Source organism: Grus americana, chromosome 6 (genome assembly GCF_028858705.1).
Source record: "Grus americana isolate bGruAme1 chromosome 6, bGruAme1.mat, whole genome shotgun sequence".
Lineage (NCBI taxonomy): Eukaryota > Metazoa > Chordata > Aves > Gruiformes > Gruidae > Grus > Grus americana.
In genome coordinates this window covers 29,552,696-29,571,275 of record NC_072857.1, presented here as the reverse complement: position 1 = coordinate 29,571,275, position 18,580 = coordinate 29,552,696, and the positions used below count along the sequence as shown (strand labels likewise).

Here is an 18,580-nt window from a genome sequence, read left to right as displayed (position 1 = left end):
TGTTTGAAGGCTGAAGCAATGCTATGGCCTCTGAGTAAATACTTGTGAGGAAAAGCATGAGATAACACTGGCAGTTCAGGTGAGCACCTTGTCCCTGACCTGCAGAGCTGAGCTTTTGGTGGCCTCTCCCCAGCTCTGCAAGTGGCACCCCCTCAAGGGGACACCTTCTTCTCTGACTGCTACTGGGAGTGGGCGCTCCTTTAGACTCAGGAGACCAGCCCCAGGAATATTGCAGTTTGGCCACCACCACAAGCACATTAGTTCTGGTTGGTTTTTAAGCTACAGTGTTTAGGGGACAGGCACGAATCATGAGACCGTAACTCAGCTGAAACCTACAGCCCATTCCCGCTGGGCAGTGCTAACACCCACCTGCACCAGGCAGTGAGCAGTGCCTTCTGTTGTCCTGGGCTGGGCTTTGCAGCTTTCTTGTATTCCCATCACACTTAGCTTCAGGGAGATGTCAGGAGTGAACCACACCAGATGCGCAGGAGAGAAGTAGCAGAGGTGTAATTGCCCAGTGAGCAAACACACAGAGAGCAGTCCTCCACGATGACACCTGCGAACTCTGGTGTCCCGACTGAGTGGTCCCAGGTGAGTTTCTGCTCTAGTGTGAGATGATGCATGGTAATGCTTCAGCGGCTGTCTGGCAATCACACTACCACCCTGCCCGAGCACTCTGTCACCCTGTTCATCCCAGCACTAGAGAAGTCAGCGTGATTCTCCTTTGGGTGGTTCCACTGCATTGGTTCTGTTTTGTAACAGATGAACTCATCTGTAGGGAGGATGTGTTAGGGCATGGGTCCCTGAGTAGTGGGGCAACACACAAATAGTCTCTTGAGAAATAAATTACTCACCCTAGGGAGAGGATCCAAGTCACAGGGAAATGACCAGATAAAAGACGTGAACATGCTGTGAGATTGTGAAACCATCCCTAAAACATGCCATTCTGCAAGGGAACAAACTTTTCTAAAACATCATTGCAACTAAAGTCGTGCTTGATTAATATTAAGACATGGAGTATGAAATTCAGCTCTGTATCTTATGAAGAGCTTCAAGGTGCAGCAGTGTCAGAAGAATCAGGTTTACCAGCTGACCTACTGACTGCACAGAGCACTGTGTTACCTGATTCTTTTCAGTGTTAAATTCAAGCCAAACTGCATTTTTATCTGATGGACAAAACCCTGTTTGGGATTCTCCCTCGTTACTGACATGTAATTTTTCTGAGCAAGTACGTGAATGGCATTATGAAAACGCTCAGTTGTGAAAACCACAAAATCCCAGCCATAATGAGCTGACCTCACTGCTTCCCCTTGATTTCACTGGAGGTGTGTTTACCTCAGTGCTGAATTTGTTCTGGCTTTCCTCCCAGTGTTTGGATCCAGCCTTGCAGATTACATAATCAGGTTGCGATCCTCGCAGTGTTTGCTGCCTTCTGCTCTGCTCTGTTATTAACATCAGTAGTACACGGTTTACAGGAATGCTTAAAAGTGGGAAAACCAGCATATTTAAACAGTGAAAGGGAAAAGTCTTTCACACATTATTAAACAACGGAACTAATTACCACTGGAATGGATACTGAAAAGCAGGTTTAAAAATATCAGAGGTGGAAAAGAAACTTTGTTTTTCAGAACTTAACCTCTCACTAATCTAATTCAATTTAATTAAGATTAAAAAAGCCCTTCCTTTAGGGAAAATATCTTATGAATACTTACAGCAGGCCACAGATCATGAGAGGACACCATAGTCTGCTTAAAATAAGCCTTTTCCCATATTCCTCTCTCTCTGCCATTTGCCACTAAATTAGTGTAAATGGAACATCCTGCTTAAAAAAGAGACTTTGTAGAGTTTTTTAAAGCATGTTTATGTGACTGCACATAAATGTTTGTGTAAAAAGGGAGTTATGACAGTTTATACCACAAAGGTTACAGTAAGAAAAAGCACGTCTTTATGACAAATTCACAAATTCACAAGAATCACTTTAATATACAAAGCAATTACTACCATTCTGAAACACAAAGCAGCTAATATGTACATAGTGTTAATAAAATGCATTATAACCCAGTACATTTTTTTTAAACACAGATAAAGCACAAAAAATAAGTAAAAAAAAAACCCAAACACAACAGGGATGTTTCTAGATTTCTGAGGAAATGTAAATAAGAATTTATTTTCCCCAATAATTGATTTTAATTTTTTAACTTCCACAAGTATGTGGGAGTTGAGCTCAAATACCCTGTTCTGTGCTGACATGGTTTTGGGTAAAGAATCTGAAATGCAGATGAGGTGAACTTTCTCTTTCCAGCTTACATTACAAAGGGAGAATAATAACCCTCGCTATGAAAGCTTCCCTGAAAAACATTGTTCCAAAACAATTTCAAATTATAAATCTAGCATAGAAAAAACTCATTTTTGAAGTGAACAACCAATCTGTGGACAAGTCTGTGGAGGGGTTGGCTGCCAACTAGCACCTCTTCTTGCCCTGTTCCCCATCCCATTCCTGGAAGTCCATATAAACAGCACAGTTTCAAATCTCATACAAACTCAAAGCTCTAGAACTTTTAAAAATTAATGTTTTAATATAAATAAATGTCATTACACACACAAAAAAAAAATGGAGTGGCACCTGGATAAAACACAACTTGTGGAGAGCATCTGAACGTCCTCAGCTCTTGAGTGGCCATTTCCAGATAACTAACTGGCTGAAGGCCTTCCTTCCGTGCTCTCCCTCAGCGACCCCCTAATTTAGAGAAATACATAGCTGAGGGCGAGACCGAGTGAACCCACCGCTCCCAAGTCGTGAGTACAGTAAGTGGTCAGCTTATGAAGTGCGCCAACCGTGGATCATTACAGCCTGCCCCTGGCCCCTTCCAGCTCCTGAGGACAGCTGACTTCTCCTGCCTCTCGCTGGTGAAAGCGAGACCTGAACTCACCAATTTGTGCTACACAAACTAGCCCAAGCAAGTCTCTTTGCGGGCCAGAGCTTAAATACATTTAAAAAACATTCCAAGGCAAAACGCTCAAAACGCAAACCCTCTATACCAGCTGGATCTGGTCCCTTTTCCCCAAAGATGTATGGATTTAAGCCATATCCATCCACAGACCTGAACCTGTCACAAGCACGCAGTAGATAAGATTTCAGCACCCTGTTTCTCTCCATCAGCCTGGCTCCTCCCAGACCGACTAAGCTTCATGATACATTCAGGTTTCTGCAAAATGTCTTTTACAGCTAACAAATTCAAAAGCTCAAGGAAACGAGTTCCCAGGCACAGTACAGAGAACCATCAATGTACTGTATGCTTTTAACACCTGCTCACAGTGACAGATTTCAGGGTTATAGCTAAATTATCATTGTTCCTGCAAAAGAAAGGTGGTTGTGCTTTTTTTGGCTTTTAAAGCAGGGTGACACATTGTCAACGTACCTTTACTTCCTGGTGTCAAAAGAATTGGAAAGCCTTTTGATTTATTTTCTTGGAATGCAGCTTGTAAAATTTGCAGCCAAATCTCAAATTAAGAAAAGGGGAATAAAGTGACTGGAAAATAGTTTAGCTTTCCTTCCAAATTAACCTCCCTTTCCCACTTGGGATCACTGAACTAGTTCTATTCTAAAAATAATTTCACATCCATCCCGTACATACTGCTCTGAGACACCACACACTTAATTCTTTCCAGTCTTCAGTACTGCCAGTTCAGATCTCCTGCCATTTTGAAGTAATGCCTGCTGGGCGCCAGGTGCTGATTAGCAAGTTAAATTTGCGAAGGAGTCGACTGCTGCGGGGAGAGGAGTGAATTGTGTGCAGGCAGCAGGATTACAACAATTGTGCCAGGAAGCTTCTCAAGCAAACCCAATTGCTCTTTTTTTTTGTTCTGTGGTTTTTTTTTTTAAAAGTGCACATTTTAATTAAACATTTACAAAGAATATAGTGTAACAAAAATAAATACATGACCTTTTTGGTTAGATCATTGGCAAATGTTACATCACTAACCAGATTCAGGGTGAAATAATGACAATAAAAACAGGGTCTTAGAAAACCAATGAAATCCTCTATGAATTGTCACAGATTTGCAACCACTGATAATGAACTTGCTTTGATGGGGAGACTTGTCTTTAACCCACAAAAAGCACTGGCTGTCATAAATTAAAAAAATATAAAATAGAAAAGCAGAGGCCAGTTTTTGCTAACAGATGACTACTTGTAGCTGCAGTCTACTGGAAGCCCAGATTTTAAAAAAAACACTGTAGTACAAATTTAGATCAGAAACTATCAGGGCTGTTTTTCCTTATTAAATCTAACTTTTTTTTTTTCCTGAGCCTCTTAATGATTCCAAACACCCCACCAATTTTCTGATCAATGTATAAGTACCAGAGAAGACAGTGGTCTGCAACGCAAATGCCAACTACAGAAGAGCCGGAACCTACAGATGTCTGTATAGTCCTGACGAGCAGGACAGGCTAAAATTGTGCTTTCAGATACAAGCAATGGTGCTGGCAACTACCTGATTCTGGTGAAATTGCTGCTTAAATAAAAATGCATCGCCACTACCCCAGGAGGAAAACAGAAGTCTTACCAGTGGTTCCTTTAGAAAATAACATCTTAACAACCTTTCCAATTGTTTTGCCTTTGATATATAGCTGCCAAAGAGAAAAAGCACAGAAGTGAATTATTCTGGGGGGTGGTGGTTGTTGTAAAACAAATGTTTACATAATTTCAAAAATCTCCATCAATAAAAAACAAAAACAAACCTCACAAAAGCCATGAAAGATGAATAAAATTCTTGAAAATGGATAACTGAGAAACAGCACAAAACAAATCAGTAATAAGCGCTAGAATAATGCAGCCCAGAACTACTGGGGTGGGGGAAGCTTTCACACACGCGCACACATCCACACACACCCAGACACACACAGAAAAGTAAAAATTTTTTCTGACCTCCATATACTATAATACTCAGCATTCCTGACTTAAAAGCTCTCAGAGCTGTAGATTATATACTGTGTGTATATATATATATGTACATATATTATACATATGTATTTTCCAAGAATATCTAAATTAAAAGAGCACCTCTGACAATATCTTAACTGCCTGATCGGTGCTGTTGTTTTGCAAAACAATGACATTACAAAAATTATATTTCAAATAAATTCTTGTTTATTATGAACATAATGGATCTAGCCCTTTCTAACCCTCTCTTCAGGTAAAACAGGCTATCAATTCTTGAAAACTCACAACTGTGAGATATAAAACTAACCCTCCCTCCCCCCTGCCAGCATAATTCCCGTCCTATTTCCAAATGGCCTTAGTTTATAGAAGCTGATTACCCCAACCTCACTACTTGGTAAATAACATATGAATGGATTCCTGTGTCATATTCTTTCCCTTTTTGGGTCAATATGAATAGTAAAGCATGTATGGGTAACCGTAGCCAGCCCTGTACTTGTCTAATACTTTTTTTTTAATTGTCATTTAAAACTTCTGTTAAAGAAATTCAAGTCCCTAAATCCTCAGTGCAGCATAAATAAAGATTCTTGCAGATCCCTATGTACTTTAAAATAACATTCTTTTTCTTAGTGAAACATTAGTTGCTAATGAGGTCTAGTCTAATAACACTACAGACTACTCGCAGACCACGCACAGACAAACCGGTAACCCAGTTCTCCTCTCACTGCTGCACAAATTTGCACCAACCCTGTATTAGAAGAATCCCGTCCAGGTACCGGTTTAGGCTCCCTGGTCCATTCAGCTCCCAGGCTTTGTGCCGAGTGACTATCAGCAAGTGCTAGACAGTGCTCATTACCCACTAGGAACAGCTCTCAGATCACGGCTAGCCTCATTCGGGTTCACTGCAAAGACTCAAATTTTTGCAAATAGATGTTTCTACAAAAGAAACAGCCTTAATGTAGGCACAGACAGCATTTTCCGTGCTTCTCAAAGCTGGAAGAACCATTCCATATAACTCTGTAAATCAGGCCATCATGATTTTCATGTTTTATATGAATGACTCCTGCGTTATTAACATTTCTACTTCAGCACTAGTTCTGAAAAACTGGTAACCGTTGTATGTATTTGTATTCTCTGACTTTAAGAATCAGGCAATTTTTATAAAAGCATTGCTGAGAATTTAGGGTTGTCTTTAAATTTGCATTGCTAAACTAACAAATTTATCTTCCATTAAATAAAAACATGAAAATCAATTCTCTATGGCTGATAAAAATAGACCATTTATAAACCCCCTCAAAACCTGTGAAAATGAATTATTTCACAATTCTGATACTTATGTTCTCTTCTTGAAATACAAATGTAATTGGAAATTATTGATAACTCTAGATTTAACAATAATGCTACAAGTTTAACCCTGCTCCTTTTAAAGTCTCTTGGAAACTGAATGCCCTCTCAAATGAGAAAACTAGAAATTTTAATACTGCTTAGCTGTTTGAGACTCAACTGCCTAGAGTCTTCCAAATGTTCTTCTTACAACATCACGTTGATTGTATAACCTTTTAGAAGCTCGTGTTTGAAATTTATCTTAAAAACAGATAGAGTGAATGGGAAAAAAAATATTAGCTAATACTTAACTAGGCAACGCATTAGTACAGACCAGAGTCTTATTCATACATCTCTATACGTGAAAGTTTGACCAGAAGCCCAAAGTAAACTTACTTCATCAATTGACCCAAGTTAATGTATCAAGAGACTGGCTTCAGAGGGCCAGTAAACAAACTACACATGATTCTTTTTGACGACTTCTTGACATTCTTTTTTGGTTCCTTTTGAGTGTGATTCTTTTGAAGTCCTAATGCTTAGTACAGAGTTGGTTTTAAACATGAACTACCTTTTTAACAATGTAAATCTGGGAAAGATCACATTTCCTCAGTGCACACAAAAAACTGTGTCTTGCAAATGTCTGAGGCACATGAGTAATTTTACTTACAGGAATAAATTGCTCAGTAAACCTGACTCTTTACATAAAAAAATCCTCTGAATAAAGTAAGAATTTAGCTAGCCTGGCCAGGTTCAAATAATTAATATTGTCCCTTGCAAAGCAGAAGGTGGAATATTTGTATTTGAAGTCCTCTTCAATATTTGAGGTTGTCCTGGTAGTTTTTGTACTGCAATTAAATTTATGCATGGAAGGCAGCCTCAAAATTTGAAAAAGAATCTAGCAAACCAGGCTGATGGTTCCATTGAGTACAATAATTTCCATTACATAAGACAGTGGTAAGGAAACAGAAATAACCTCATTGCTTGAGAGGACTTGGGACACAGACGATACTGTCATCAGGGAGTATGTATGTGGAGTCAGTTGGCCATGCTTCAACTGCTTAGTTGTTCTGCATACAAATAGGTAGTGCTTTCATGTGTTACCCTTGCTTACTATGTGACTGTTTTCCAAACGTCACTATTGTACTTTTTTTATTCAGAATTCCTTTCCCATCCAAGTATCATTTCCCAACCAATATCCTATGAAGTTGATGTTTGCTTTTTTGTGCGTTCAGAATGCTGAACACACTTACACACATAAGCTTAGAGAAGCAACAACTGACCAGTGAAGCTCATTACAATGCATTTGTTTCTGAGGTATGGAGAAGTTTTTACTAGTCTAGGAGGGCTTAATACAGATTACAAATCAAAACCCCTCCTGGACTAGTTTGAAAAACGTATGGTATCTCCACACCAAGAACGTGTCTGTGAAACGCCTTTCATTTGGCATGCTGCTTAGCTGTGTATTTTTATAGTTCATAATGAATATGTGAAACCAATTTGGCAACTGTTGCTTCTTCATTGCACCATGCATGCTCCACGTATGTGGCCCACAGTTCTCTGGACCAAGAGGCTGGGGTGGTTCTGTCTCTAAGGCAATGGAAAGAGCTCAGCACAAATTCTTGAAATCATTACAAAAGGACCCTCCCCACAGTAACTTCCCAAGTGACCACCATTACTCCTTGAAGAGGATGGGGAGATGAGAAAGAAGCCTGTTCTTCTTCACGCTGAGATTGATGATGAAAATAATCTTGTAGGGGGAGAAGTGGAGGCAAGTACTTGAACATTCACAGTTTGATGCAAAGCACAGATGAAGTATATTCTGTAGTTGCTTCAGGCAGTTTTGCGCATAGAAAAAAGAAATGTTTAGAAAATAAAAAGTTTACTTTGTCTTTCTGGGTATAGCCAGGACCAGTCTCTATCCCACCTGGACAAGTGAAAATGGGAATCCAAAATTAATCTGATTTGTGGCAGTAAAGGTCCTTAAGTGCTTTCAACTCCTCAATCAGTGTCTTGTTTTGGTTTTCAAGCACAGCCACTCGATTTTCTAGACATTTCACATACTCCTTTTTCTTCCTGCGACATTCACGTGCTGCCTCTCTGCAAAGCAAAAAAGGCCACTCAAATCCAGAACAATTACTTGCAGACATGGGCTACTTAACTGTTCAGGTCAAACCTTTACCTAGTACTACCATTTTTAGAATATGGAGGTATTGTTAAGAAACGTGAGTTAGGAAAAAGGCTGAGTTCCTAACAATTGCTCCTCACAAATCACACATGCTCAAGATCCACGGATCATTTCAACATGCAGATCCCAGTAAGTCAGCATCAATAAAATTCTGTTTCTGTGAGAAAAGGATCCTACTCAATGGCAAAATTCTGCTTGCAGGATTTACACTAGAGCCTTCAGGCCAAGTGGAATGCTGCTGCAATAATTTCATTGATTTTATTATTATAAATAGATGAATAATAAAAACATAGGTAAGACCAATGTTCATCTATTGATCTCTTTATAGTCTTAACTCTTCTCTTTGCTGCAGTCCAACCAAATAATAATAGTCAGGATGTTCAACTGGTGCAAAAAAGCTATATTTAGAGTATTCATATATATATAGCAATACTTGGATTTTATTAATGATGTCTGCATCACTGCAATGATAATATAAATGACTCAAACAAAAAATCACAACATAAACAGTTAGTAGTAATTGTATCATTCTTTAGTCCTTGTCTGCTGTGCCAAGACCATGGCAGTGTTAATGTGCTAAAGCAGATCTCGAAACAGTCAAACTTTTACGGCTTGCTTGGAAAGACTGAGCTGCCTGTAGGTAACTTGGTAAGATGCTAAGAATGTCAATGAAAAATACCTGAAAGGTGTTAATGTGCTGCTGAACATCCTGAAGGCAGTAGCACCAAGGCAGAAGCTATCCTGCACAGCAACAGTAACGGTACCAAAGTGCAAAGTAAGCACAAGGCTAAATGTCACAGCTGGATCGGAGTCCAGGCAGAGGGCTCTCCTCCTGCAATGCAGCTTGTCAAAGCAGCACACTGCAGATACATGTAAATGCACATGGTGGTTTGCCCTGAACCTTTAGGTGTAAAGCAATGCAGCTTCAAAAGGAGAGTCTGAGTGTCCCTTCATTGCAAATACTACACAGATTGATGATAGAGTCAATGGTCTGGGAAATGAGAGGACAAAATTGAACCCAGTTCTTCCGCGTATTAGATGAATAGCAGTTGTAGTTTACTAGGTAAAAAAGAATGTCTGTTCAAGGACCTACCTACTAAGAAGACTCTAAAAGTAATTTTTTAAATTCACCTCCACAAATGAGACAGGATGAAGAAAACCTAGTAAGCCCTGAAAGGACTCAGGTATCTATTTGTTACTCCTACAAATACAATTTCACATGCTTGCAGCACTTCAATGGGCCACGTGCAACATTTAGAATTTAAGTCATTTTGGGCTGTTACTTGTGTCACCAAAAGATTAAGTACTACCGGATCAGGAAGTGCCTCCCAGGGCAAACTACTAACCTGTCTTCTTGGGTGACAACTTTTTCTTTCTTTTTGTGATTTTTGTGCCACCTTGGGCTATATATTAAGCCACCTCAAGTCTGTGTGCATTAGTTATTCATTATAAACAGCTAGAGCTATACTGAATTACAAGAGAACTTTTAAAATGTAACATTTACACAGAAAATTTGCACAATAATATCTATGAATATTTACACTATAATCCTCCAATAAGTACCACCTCACCATCTGCCTCTCTATATCCCTTTCCCCTGCTCTGCTATGGAGCCTAGATTTGCAAATACCTATTAAGCAGGCAGGCTAAAAGCACCACATGCAACATGATACTGTTGCAAAAGCTGTCAATTTAACTCAAGTAGGGGTAATTCCCCATTGTTTTTCTTGGCTTTCCCAAACACAAAAGCTTTCTTTTACTGGATTAAGACTGCTGACTAAATGAGGGGATTCAGAATGCTAATTAAATTTTTCTAAATGCAGTGCCTGAAAGGGTGACATCTACTATTCACTGATATCAGAAAAATATATAAAAAGGGGAGATAGGAGACATTCTGTACAAAAACCTTTTTAAAAAGTGAACTCTGCTGTTCAGCATTATTTACTTCATTAAAGCCCCTCAGATAAGCCTTAGGTCTGCTCATGTAACTTTCTATTGTGTTCACAGCTTAGCAATCTATAGAAGATAAATGCACCTGTACAACCTAACAGGTTTTTTCAGGCTTGACAGATGACATAAACAGTGCTTTCATGGGGTTTTCCCTCCTCAGAGGGGAGGGAAGCACTGCTGTTTTCCCAGTGTCACAGTGTAGCATACAGGCTCAGATCTGGGGCCTGCAGATGGAGTTCAAGGTTGGTGTGATGGGTCAGCTCAGGCGCACCATTTGCCTCTACCACAGCAGCAGGCTTAAGGAGCACCGTGGCCAACTTCTCTCTGCTGCTCCCTTCCTTTGCTGTCTCCACCAAGCCCCACCTCAGTAGGCTTGGCTGGTCCTCTTCACACACTAAATCCTACAGGTGAAGTCTCTTCTCCTCTCTCTTTCAGCCGCGCTGCTGCCACTACTGGCTCCACAAGACATCAAAAGGAGTAGCTGCTTATTTAGCCTAGTTGATAAAACCCAAAGGACAAGCAGCTAAAGAGAACAAGTGAGACAAGAAAGCACTCATGAAGAGTGTGGGTGGGCCAGCAGCAAGGAGAATGTATGCAAAAGGCTAAGGTAAAGAATCCAGGAAAGGAAACTACATGAATGTATTAACTCAAAAAAATCAACTCACCTCGGTGTTTGTAAGAACACACCTGCAGTCATGTAAGTCTCTCACCAATTAGTTTTTTCCTTATGGCCACAAACAAATTCACAAACCTCACAGAATGAGTCTGACACCTTTACTTAAGGTTTCGTAGTCACAATACATGGCATTAGCAGATGTGCTTCTTTGCTTTGTCTCTTTAAATAAAGGCAAATTATTCAGAAAGCATTTCATAAAATGACTAAGGACGATCAAGATTCTTAGTGCTTAACATTCCAGTTCTGTGCAGAGCTGATTGGAAAAAAAGTGATCTAAATGTACATGCCTGTTCTTCATTAGGCGCACTTCTCTCTTCCGTGCGGCCTCTTCTGCTGGCTGGGTTGGAAGTGCTGGAGAGGATGCCATGACTACGCCTGGTGCAATGGTGCTGGTAGGGGCGGTGCGAATCTGGTAGGTCTGCACATCTCCTGAGGCAGCTGCAAGGCACAAGGGAACATCACATCAGTTTGGTGACAGCGCTGTTAAATGTGGTGCGAAGAGCACCCAGTCATCTATCGAACCATGCACTCCGGGCTACAGTACAGGAGGGATGACCACCATCTGGGTCATCATTGCTATCGCAGTCTTAGTTTATTAATGTATGCAAGGTTTAGGGCATTCCTGCTAAAGAAGTCTTCACTTGTGCTTGATAACTTGATTTGTATTGCAGTATTAGTATATTTCTTTTTACTTCTCTGGTTTTTGGGCAGTTTTAAGAAAATTAAGCATGGCAAACAGTATTTCTAGCTATGTTCCAAACGTCTGTCTGCAAAAGGAGATACTGCATGTCTAAATATTCGGCACAGAAAAAAGGGTGTGGAAATGTAGCTTTTACTCCAACAAGAGAGAGACAGTGCAAGCTAGGCACTCAACTTCACTACTTCTCTAGAAGGTCTTGGGTTTCTTTTGCTGTTAATTGTAATCTAGGAGTGTGTTATATTTGCCTGAGCTTGTAAAAAAATATGATACCACCTAAAGAAATCACATGTTCTCAAGAACACAAAAACCAGAAGATCAATGCAACAATAGTATTTTTCTTGGCTATGTATTTTCACCGATGCCTGGAGACCCGTTCTCTGGATAACTTTAAAATCACCTGCTTTACAATCATAAAAGCAGGGGTACACTTTTCTGCTATTTTTAATAAACAGATTTTTAATACCCCCCCATTTTTTTAATAAATGAAAATATATATTTTAATACAATAAAACCCCCCAACTTATTCTAAGTTGAAGTAGCCCTGCTTGCTCTAAGTGGAAGGCTAGACCAAATGATCTCTTAAGGCACTTTCCTAAATTATTCTACGATTCTAAGACTAAATGATTAAGTACATGGTGACTAGTTACAAAATCCACAATAGGAAGAAATTATGACTTGTAATTGAAAAGGGGAAAAAATTACTATTAAAGTGTCCATATAGAAAGAAAGTTCTTTCCTAACTTTAACGCTTTGCTTTAAATTTACTGTTGTTGCAGGTGACTACATGGGAGAACTCCAAACTCCAAAGTGGTATGAGTTTTTGCAGAACATAATAAAATAATGTGGACAAAATGCAGGAAATACAGAATGGAAAACAAAAAATAAATACATTGTTTTAAGAAGTAAACCCAAAATATCCACAATTCTACCAATCTGAAGGGAAAGGCTCCAAGAAAATGTGACGAATAGCTTTGTCCAGAATTTCCTTTAATCATTTTGGAGACTTATCTGTGCCAAAGCTGTTAATTCTGTTTCCTGCCACATTTGAAGGAGTTAGATTAGCAACTTACATCTGCATGGAGAAAATGTTATTGGGAATGACTGGCTGTGAAATTTCTCACCTTGTACAACAACTTGGTTGCTGGGTACAAGTATCTGTTGTCCATCTGTGGTCTGTGCATATTGTAAAATGGTGGTGCCAGGTTGGGTTGCAGCTGCATTGGTCATAGTCAGCGTCTGGAGACCTTGTACTCCATCTGTGCCATTGTTAGACAACTGTATTGCTCCTCCTTGGGTAATAGCAACTGAAGACAAAAAAATGGACACAGCATTTAAGTCACTAACTTACTCATTAACTTACAGTATTAAACCTAGATATGGAAGAATATCAGTCTGAGTTAAATCCCTTGAACCCTTATACACCCTCAAATCAGATACATGGCTTTAATGTACATTAAAGAAATCGTGCTTTGAAAGTAAATTTTCAATTTTTCGTGAGACCCATATTTTTTGGGGGGGGAAATACACAGCCGAAAACACAAATTAGTTTCTCTGATAAAACAGCATCACACAGAGGAGCTACAAACCTCCCCCAGGGAACACTTTTTAATTTGTTAGTTAAGATTTTCTTCTTGGTTGGTTTAGGTCTTTTCCTCAGTCCTTTCTTTTTTCTTCTCATCTGAAATTCCTCTCCTCTTCCATGCTTTATGCCCTTCAGTCTCCTCTGCTGCTATTGCTATCCATTTTGTGTTTCACCTTCTTCTTGTTTTGGCATTTTTTTTTCTTCTGATTGTATCCCCCCTTCTCTAGAACTTCCTCAGCACCTTTCTAGCAGTGTTTTCATTCATAAAGGTCCAGTTTCACACTTTTTTCCCCCCTTCGAGCAGTCTTACTTTGTTGGGTTTTTTTCCCTTTCTTTCCCTCAGTCCTGTCATGCAGGTGTACTGAGACATCACCCCTCATTTGCAATTCCACAGAATTTCACTGTGTTCCTATATACAGACAGACCAAAATCTCAAGTATCTGCACAAGCAGTTATTTTACAGTTATGGTAGGAAAGCAAAGTTGACCACATCAGTTTCAATAAAATTAAGTAGGGTATTAGGCAAGGTGGCCAAGGAGTAAACAGAGATACAAAATTTTAAAGAGATTTTAAGAGAAAGATATAAACAAGTAGTTCTTTCTCTCTTTTGTATATTTAATACTGTATTTGTTAGTGTGAGACAGCATGTAAATTCTAGCTTTACTGCTGTATTCTCAATCCTTTAAGTCAAAGCACTATATCTATAAAATTTAACAAATAAAGAAAACATAGAAGTGCATATTTATTACATATTTTAAATAAGGTTGCTGAAGTTCTTATTTTTTCAGGACTTTCTAAAAATGTAATTGCAGACTGTAATGTTTTTTCTATTAATGAGGTTACAATTTTGTGAACCAGGATGAATAATCTGCCAGGAAAAAAAAAGAAACTTCTGAATTACCTCATCTGGTTCCTGAAGTGAAAAAGTTTCTAATAGCATTATGGTTAGTTCATATTTTGCCTCAGGATGCAGTAGCTGCACTAACTGGCAAGCAGTCCCAGAATGTTAACTGAACATTTCAAATCCTTACAATAGGAATGTGTTTAAAAGGCATGGGTATCAAACAGTCAAATTAAAGTAATCTTATTTTCACCTCCTGATTTGTCCTAGTCCAAACAGTTACAGAAATAATAGTTCTTCATCTTCTCATCCCCACTTACTAGCACCACTGAGAAATTCAGACTACATACTGTACTGCCCACTGCTGGTTTGGTAAATGGGAGTTGGCACCGTAACAGTGGCGATGGCAGGTGCTGCTGTTTCCTCTTCAGACTTTTCTTCTTCGATCCTTGGCACTCCTGGGGCGTCTGAGGACAAGTCATTCAAAATTTTTCTGGCAAAGACAGTGTGTTGTAGAGATTTTAATAAAAATTGGAGGGGGAAAAAAAAAGTCTATTCGATACATAATGCTGGAGAAAACTGAAAAGTGCAGCAAGCCAGCAAGGAAAGTACGGGTGCAGAATGAAAAATCTGCACTATCTTCAAACTTTTATTGGAGAGGATTGTTCAAAGTGCCATGCACAGATCAGCGAGGCAGCCAGCACAGAACAGCTGTGCTTATCAACACAAGATACAGGTGCTTCTCAACAGGTTCTTCTCAACCCAAGATACAGCTATCACAACCTTCCCTTTTTCTTAAAAACATGTTTTTCTCTCATCCATTTTCACTCGTTTCTTGCTTTTAGCCACATAAAGATTTGAAGAAAGTAGTTAAAAACCTAACTCCTCACTTCATGAGGGGAACTGCTCCATTTCAGAGACCATAAAGGCCTCAGCCAGAGAGAAGAGTATAAAGGCAGTTAGCAGAAATGCTTGTAAAGAGCAACCAGTTTATAATCTAACACCTGCCTGGGAGACAATGTCAAGTGTTTGTGTGAAGTCACACAGTCACGTTTACAGGTGCCCTGCCTGAGAAAGCTGTGACATTAGCATGGGCAAAGAATAGTTTTTTAAATGACTTCCATGTGTTAATTATCCAAAGCCAAAACTGCTAAAACATCACTGCTACAGGTACCGCTGAACATGAGTGTAAGACTGACCATAGCAGTTACTGCAGTTTGCATCATTTAGACCAAACGCTGTCCTTCAGAGGACTGTCAAGCCCTTTTCCCTGCTGGCATATTCTATTATGTCACTGCCGAATGCTACTTAGGTAAAGTGCAACAATTTTGTAATTCTCCTCATATGTTTTCCTGTGGACTGTCACTAGAACTCGAAGTGTGATGAAGCAAACACAGCTGTAGACCCCAAGCTCCAAGACAATGCTCATTTCTTAAATAAGGCTCCTAAGGCTTTGGGAGCCAGAACATCTGTACGGAGCTATCTGGGGAGAGCAGTCACTCTGCTGAGCAACTTGACAAACAGAGCTTTGCTGTTGCTGTTTTGACTCTGTGTGCACGCAGGAACCCCAGCATTGCACAAGCACTCCACTGTGCCAAGCACCACTTGGACAAATAAAAAACTCCCATCCAGAGAGTTTGCAATCTAGGTGTTAGACCACAAAAACTAGTGGATAAAACAGATGAAAAAAATATGGAGAGAGCAAGGAGGATGAGGAACAAAACCCAATAAGCTCAAAATAGAAAACAGGAAAATACAGCTCACCACTTTTTAAACTCGTGGCAGATATGATCTGGTGGTTAAAACCTACCTTTGCCATCATAAAGATGGATTTAAGATAGAAGGTAAGGTGGCATCTTTACAAATATAGGAGCTATGAACTGACATGGGGAACACATGATGTACTTCAGTACCAGGATCAAGGTGGAGTTTCTGAGGAAGAGGTATAGCTCTTCAATTCTGTGAACTTATCTTGTCTCTAGGGCCTGTTACAGCAGCTTGAATGATGCCAACCAGGAAGTCACTAAACACAGCAGTAGTCTGGCTCAGCCCTTCTGACATAACCCCTGTGCCAGCCCAGAGTCTGAGCTGCATATACAAGTTTTACAATTACAAAGTTTTGCTGAGTCACTGGGATCTGGCTTGAGGAAGCGGCTTGGTGTGGCATCAGTGCGTGCAAAGGAGTCCATCTCAATGAGAAGTTAGCATGCACAAGTACCCTCTTCTCTGTTTTGCTGCTTGTGTACTTAGCTCTGTTGTCTCATGATATACAGCCATTCTTCCATATATAGTAAAAGCAAGTGTCTCACTGCAGAAGCAGACTGCAAGGAAGTCTGTGGCAGCCTTGAAGTTAGCAACCCTGCTCCTCACAAATAAAAATATTTTCCCAGATCTATTATTGCTAGGGATCTTCAGCAGAACAGCCTTAAAGGCTGCTGAAGAAAGTAGAAAATTGAGATAAAAAAAAATTGAGATATGCTCAGGCCTAGAGTCTGGCTTGTATTTCTAAGGCTATGCTCATAAAGAAAAAAGGAGCATCTGAATTTTCTGAAGGAGTTAGGAATCCACAGGTCTTACAACCTGCTGAGCTCCAGAGCTGTTCCTAACACTATTTAGCATATTTTAAGGATGAAAAGTGAGATTTAGTACAGCAAGAAAAAGCTGTGCAAGGGTTTAATTAATAAAGTAACATAGGACTAACGCCATGTGAAGGAGCACCTCAGTTGGTCTTACCGCAGAAGTATTTGCCATGACAACTAAAGATACTAGATGCCTATCACTACATTCAACTCATACTCTGACTTCTTAAACTTTGAACACAACCAATTTTGCTCAAGCAGAAATTCTCTGAGCCACAGAACACCACATGTTCATTGAAAGTCTCACGAGAGAAAGGAATTAAGTGTGATTGCTGCTAGCATTTCAACAGTAATGAAAAACAAGAGTTGATTTTTTGCACACTACAGATTATACAGAAGCCACTTTCTTGCAAAGCTTCAGTGTATTTCATGTATTAACTATCCATTAAAGCTATCTCTAAAGCACCTAGCACAATATATCAATGTTTCACAAATGTGGCAATTAGCTTATTCTCAGCTCATTTCTGTCTTAACCTGAGTGTAACAGCTGAGGTTTCTTCCTCCTCCTCCTATTTGCTTATCTCTTTACATCTTATTCCATGGAAAGACATTGCAGAAGAGGGATTTCAGTTAAATAGTAAATCTATAAATAACTATACAGTCACACTGTTTGTCTCCCCACATGAAGAATGCATCCATCAAGCAAAATGCTTCTGCTTTTAACCTCCATACCTGTAGGAGGGTCGTCTGGAAAGAATTTCTCTTCTTTTCTGTGAGTCTGTGACACTGTCTACTGATTCCTGTGAATCTTCACTTTCTGCTATAGTGGAGATCTGCAAATAAGAACAGCAATCAAACTTAACAAGACACTTCCAATGTCTTTATTTTAAGGAAATGCTGACATCCTGTGAAAAACACTACAATGCAAGTATTGTACAGTGCTTCTACCTAGGCAATGAACAGAAAGGGCAGGCTGTTTAGTAACAGATCCAGTGAAGAATGACCACAGTCAGTTATCTACCCGTATGTCCTTTATAATTTAAATACTCCAGTAAGAAAATATACACAGTAATTCCATACACTTTCTTCCATGATTCCTTGTTTCCATCCATTTTAAGGAAACAAAGAAACATTTTAAAGTAAAATTTAGGGAGAGAATAACTAAAACCAAATTAAGATAGCAGAAATGTTTGGAAACAAAGAGCAAAATACTGAAGTTGAGAAACATCCATTTATAAATAATTAGATATGTAATACAGAGACTGCCTTTTGGGGGGGAAATCATGAGGAAAATGTCATACATGAAGATGCTAAAAAATAATGCAGTGCTCCAATTCTGAACATGCTAAAAAAAGACAGATTCATGAAGTAAAGTTAAAAATGTTTGTATTGATCATATTTCAATAATTTTAAATTTGAAGTGTGCCGAAAATGTAAAACCATCCCCAATACATAAAACCAGAGACTGTTTTCCAAAAGACTATAGTCACGTGGCAAATATACAAAAGCTAACGACAGTTAGTGAATAGAGAAATGTTTGTGTGAGAAACATAGCTCACAGCCTGACATTTTATGCACTGTAGGGAAGATTCCTACAGGCTCAAAAAGCTTGCTGGTGCCCAAATCTCAGAGTTAATCAGATAGAGGGCCTGAATAGGTCCAAGGCTGACTGTGAACTACTGGGCTTTGAACAACACAGTATTCCAAACACAATGGCTTTGCACTGAGCCAGGTGAATTCCAAGCATGGCTTCATTGCCAGTCTCTTGTATTCCACCTCTGGGCTAGTAACTTGTGTGCTTATC

The 18,580-nt window shown here is 39.4% G+C and overlaps 1 protein-coding gene across 5 annotated transcripts in view; it reads right to left on the bottom strand.

Annotated features, from left to right (window-relative positions):
• Positions 1-1,955: 1,955 nt before the first annotated feature.
• The window catches only part of CREB1 (cAMP responsive element binding protein 1), a 41,504-nt gene continuing 24,879 nt past the window's right edge, over positions 1,956-18,580 (bottom strand). For 3 of the 5 annotated variants that reach the window (XM_054829731.1, XM_054829734.1, XM_054829735.1), the window contains 5 exons: positions 17,509-17,609; positions 14,548-14,690; positions 12,896-13,078; positions 11,358-11,512; positions 1,956-8,356 (listed from right to left, as the gene is read on the bottom strand). In XM_054829731.1, the coding sequence (XP_054685706.1) occupies positions 8,216-8,356; positions 11,358-11,512; positions 12,896-13,078; positions 14,548-14,690; positions 17,509-17,609 (723 nt within the window). In that variant the 3' untranslated portion in view covers positions 1,956-8,215. Of the gene's footprint in view, positions 8,361-8,414; positions 11,234-11,357; positions 11,513-12,895; positions 13,079-14,547; positions 14,691-17,508; positions 17,610-18,580 lie in introns of those variants that run through there. The other 2 variants (XM_054829730.1, XM_054829732.1) reach the window with 2 other exon arrangements.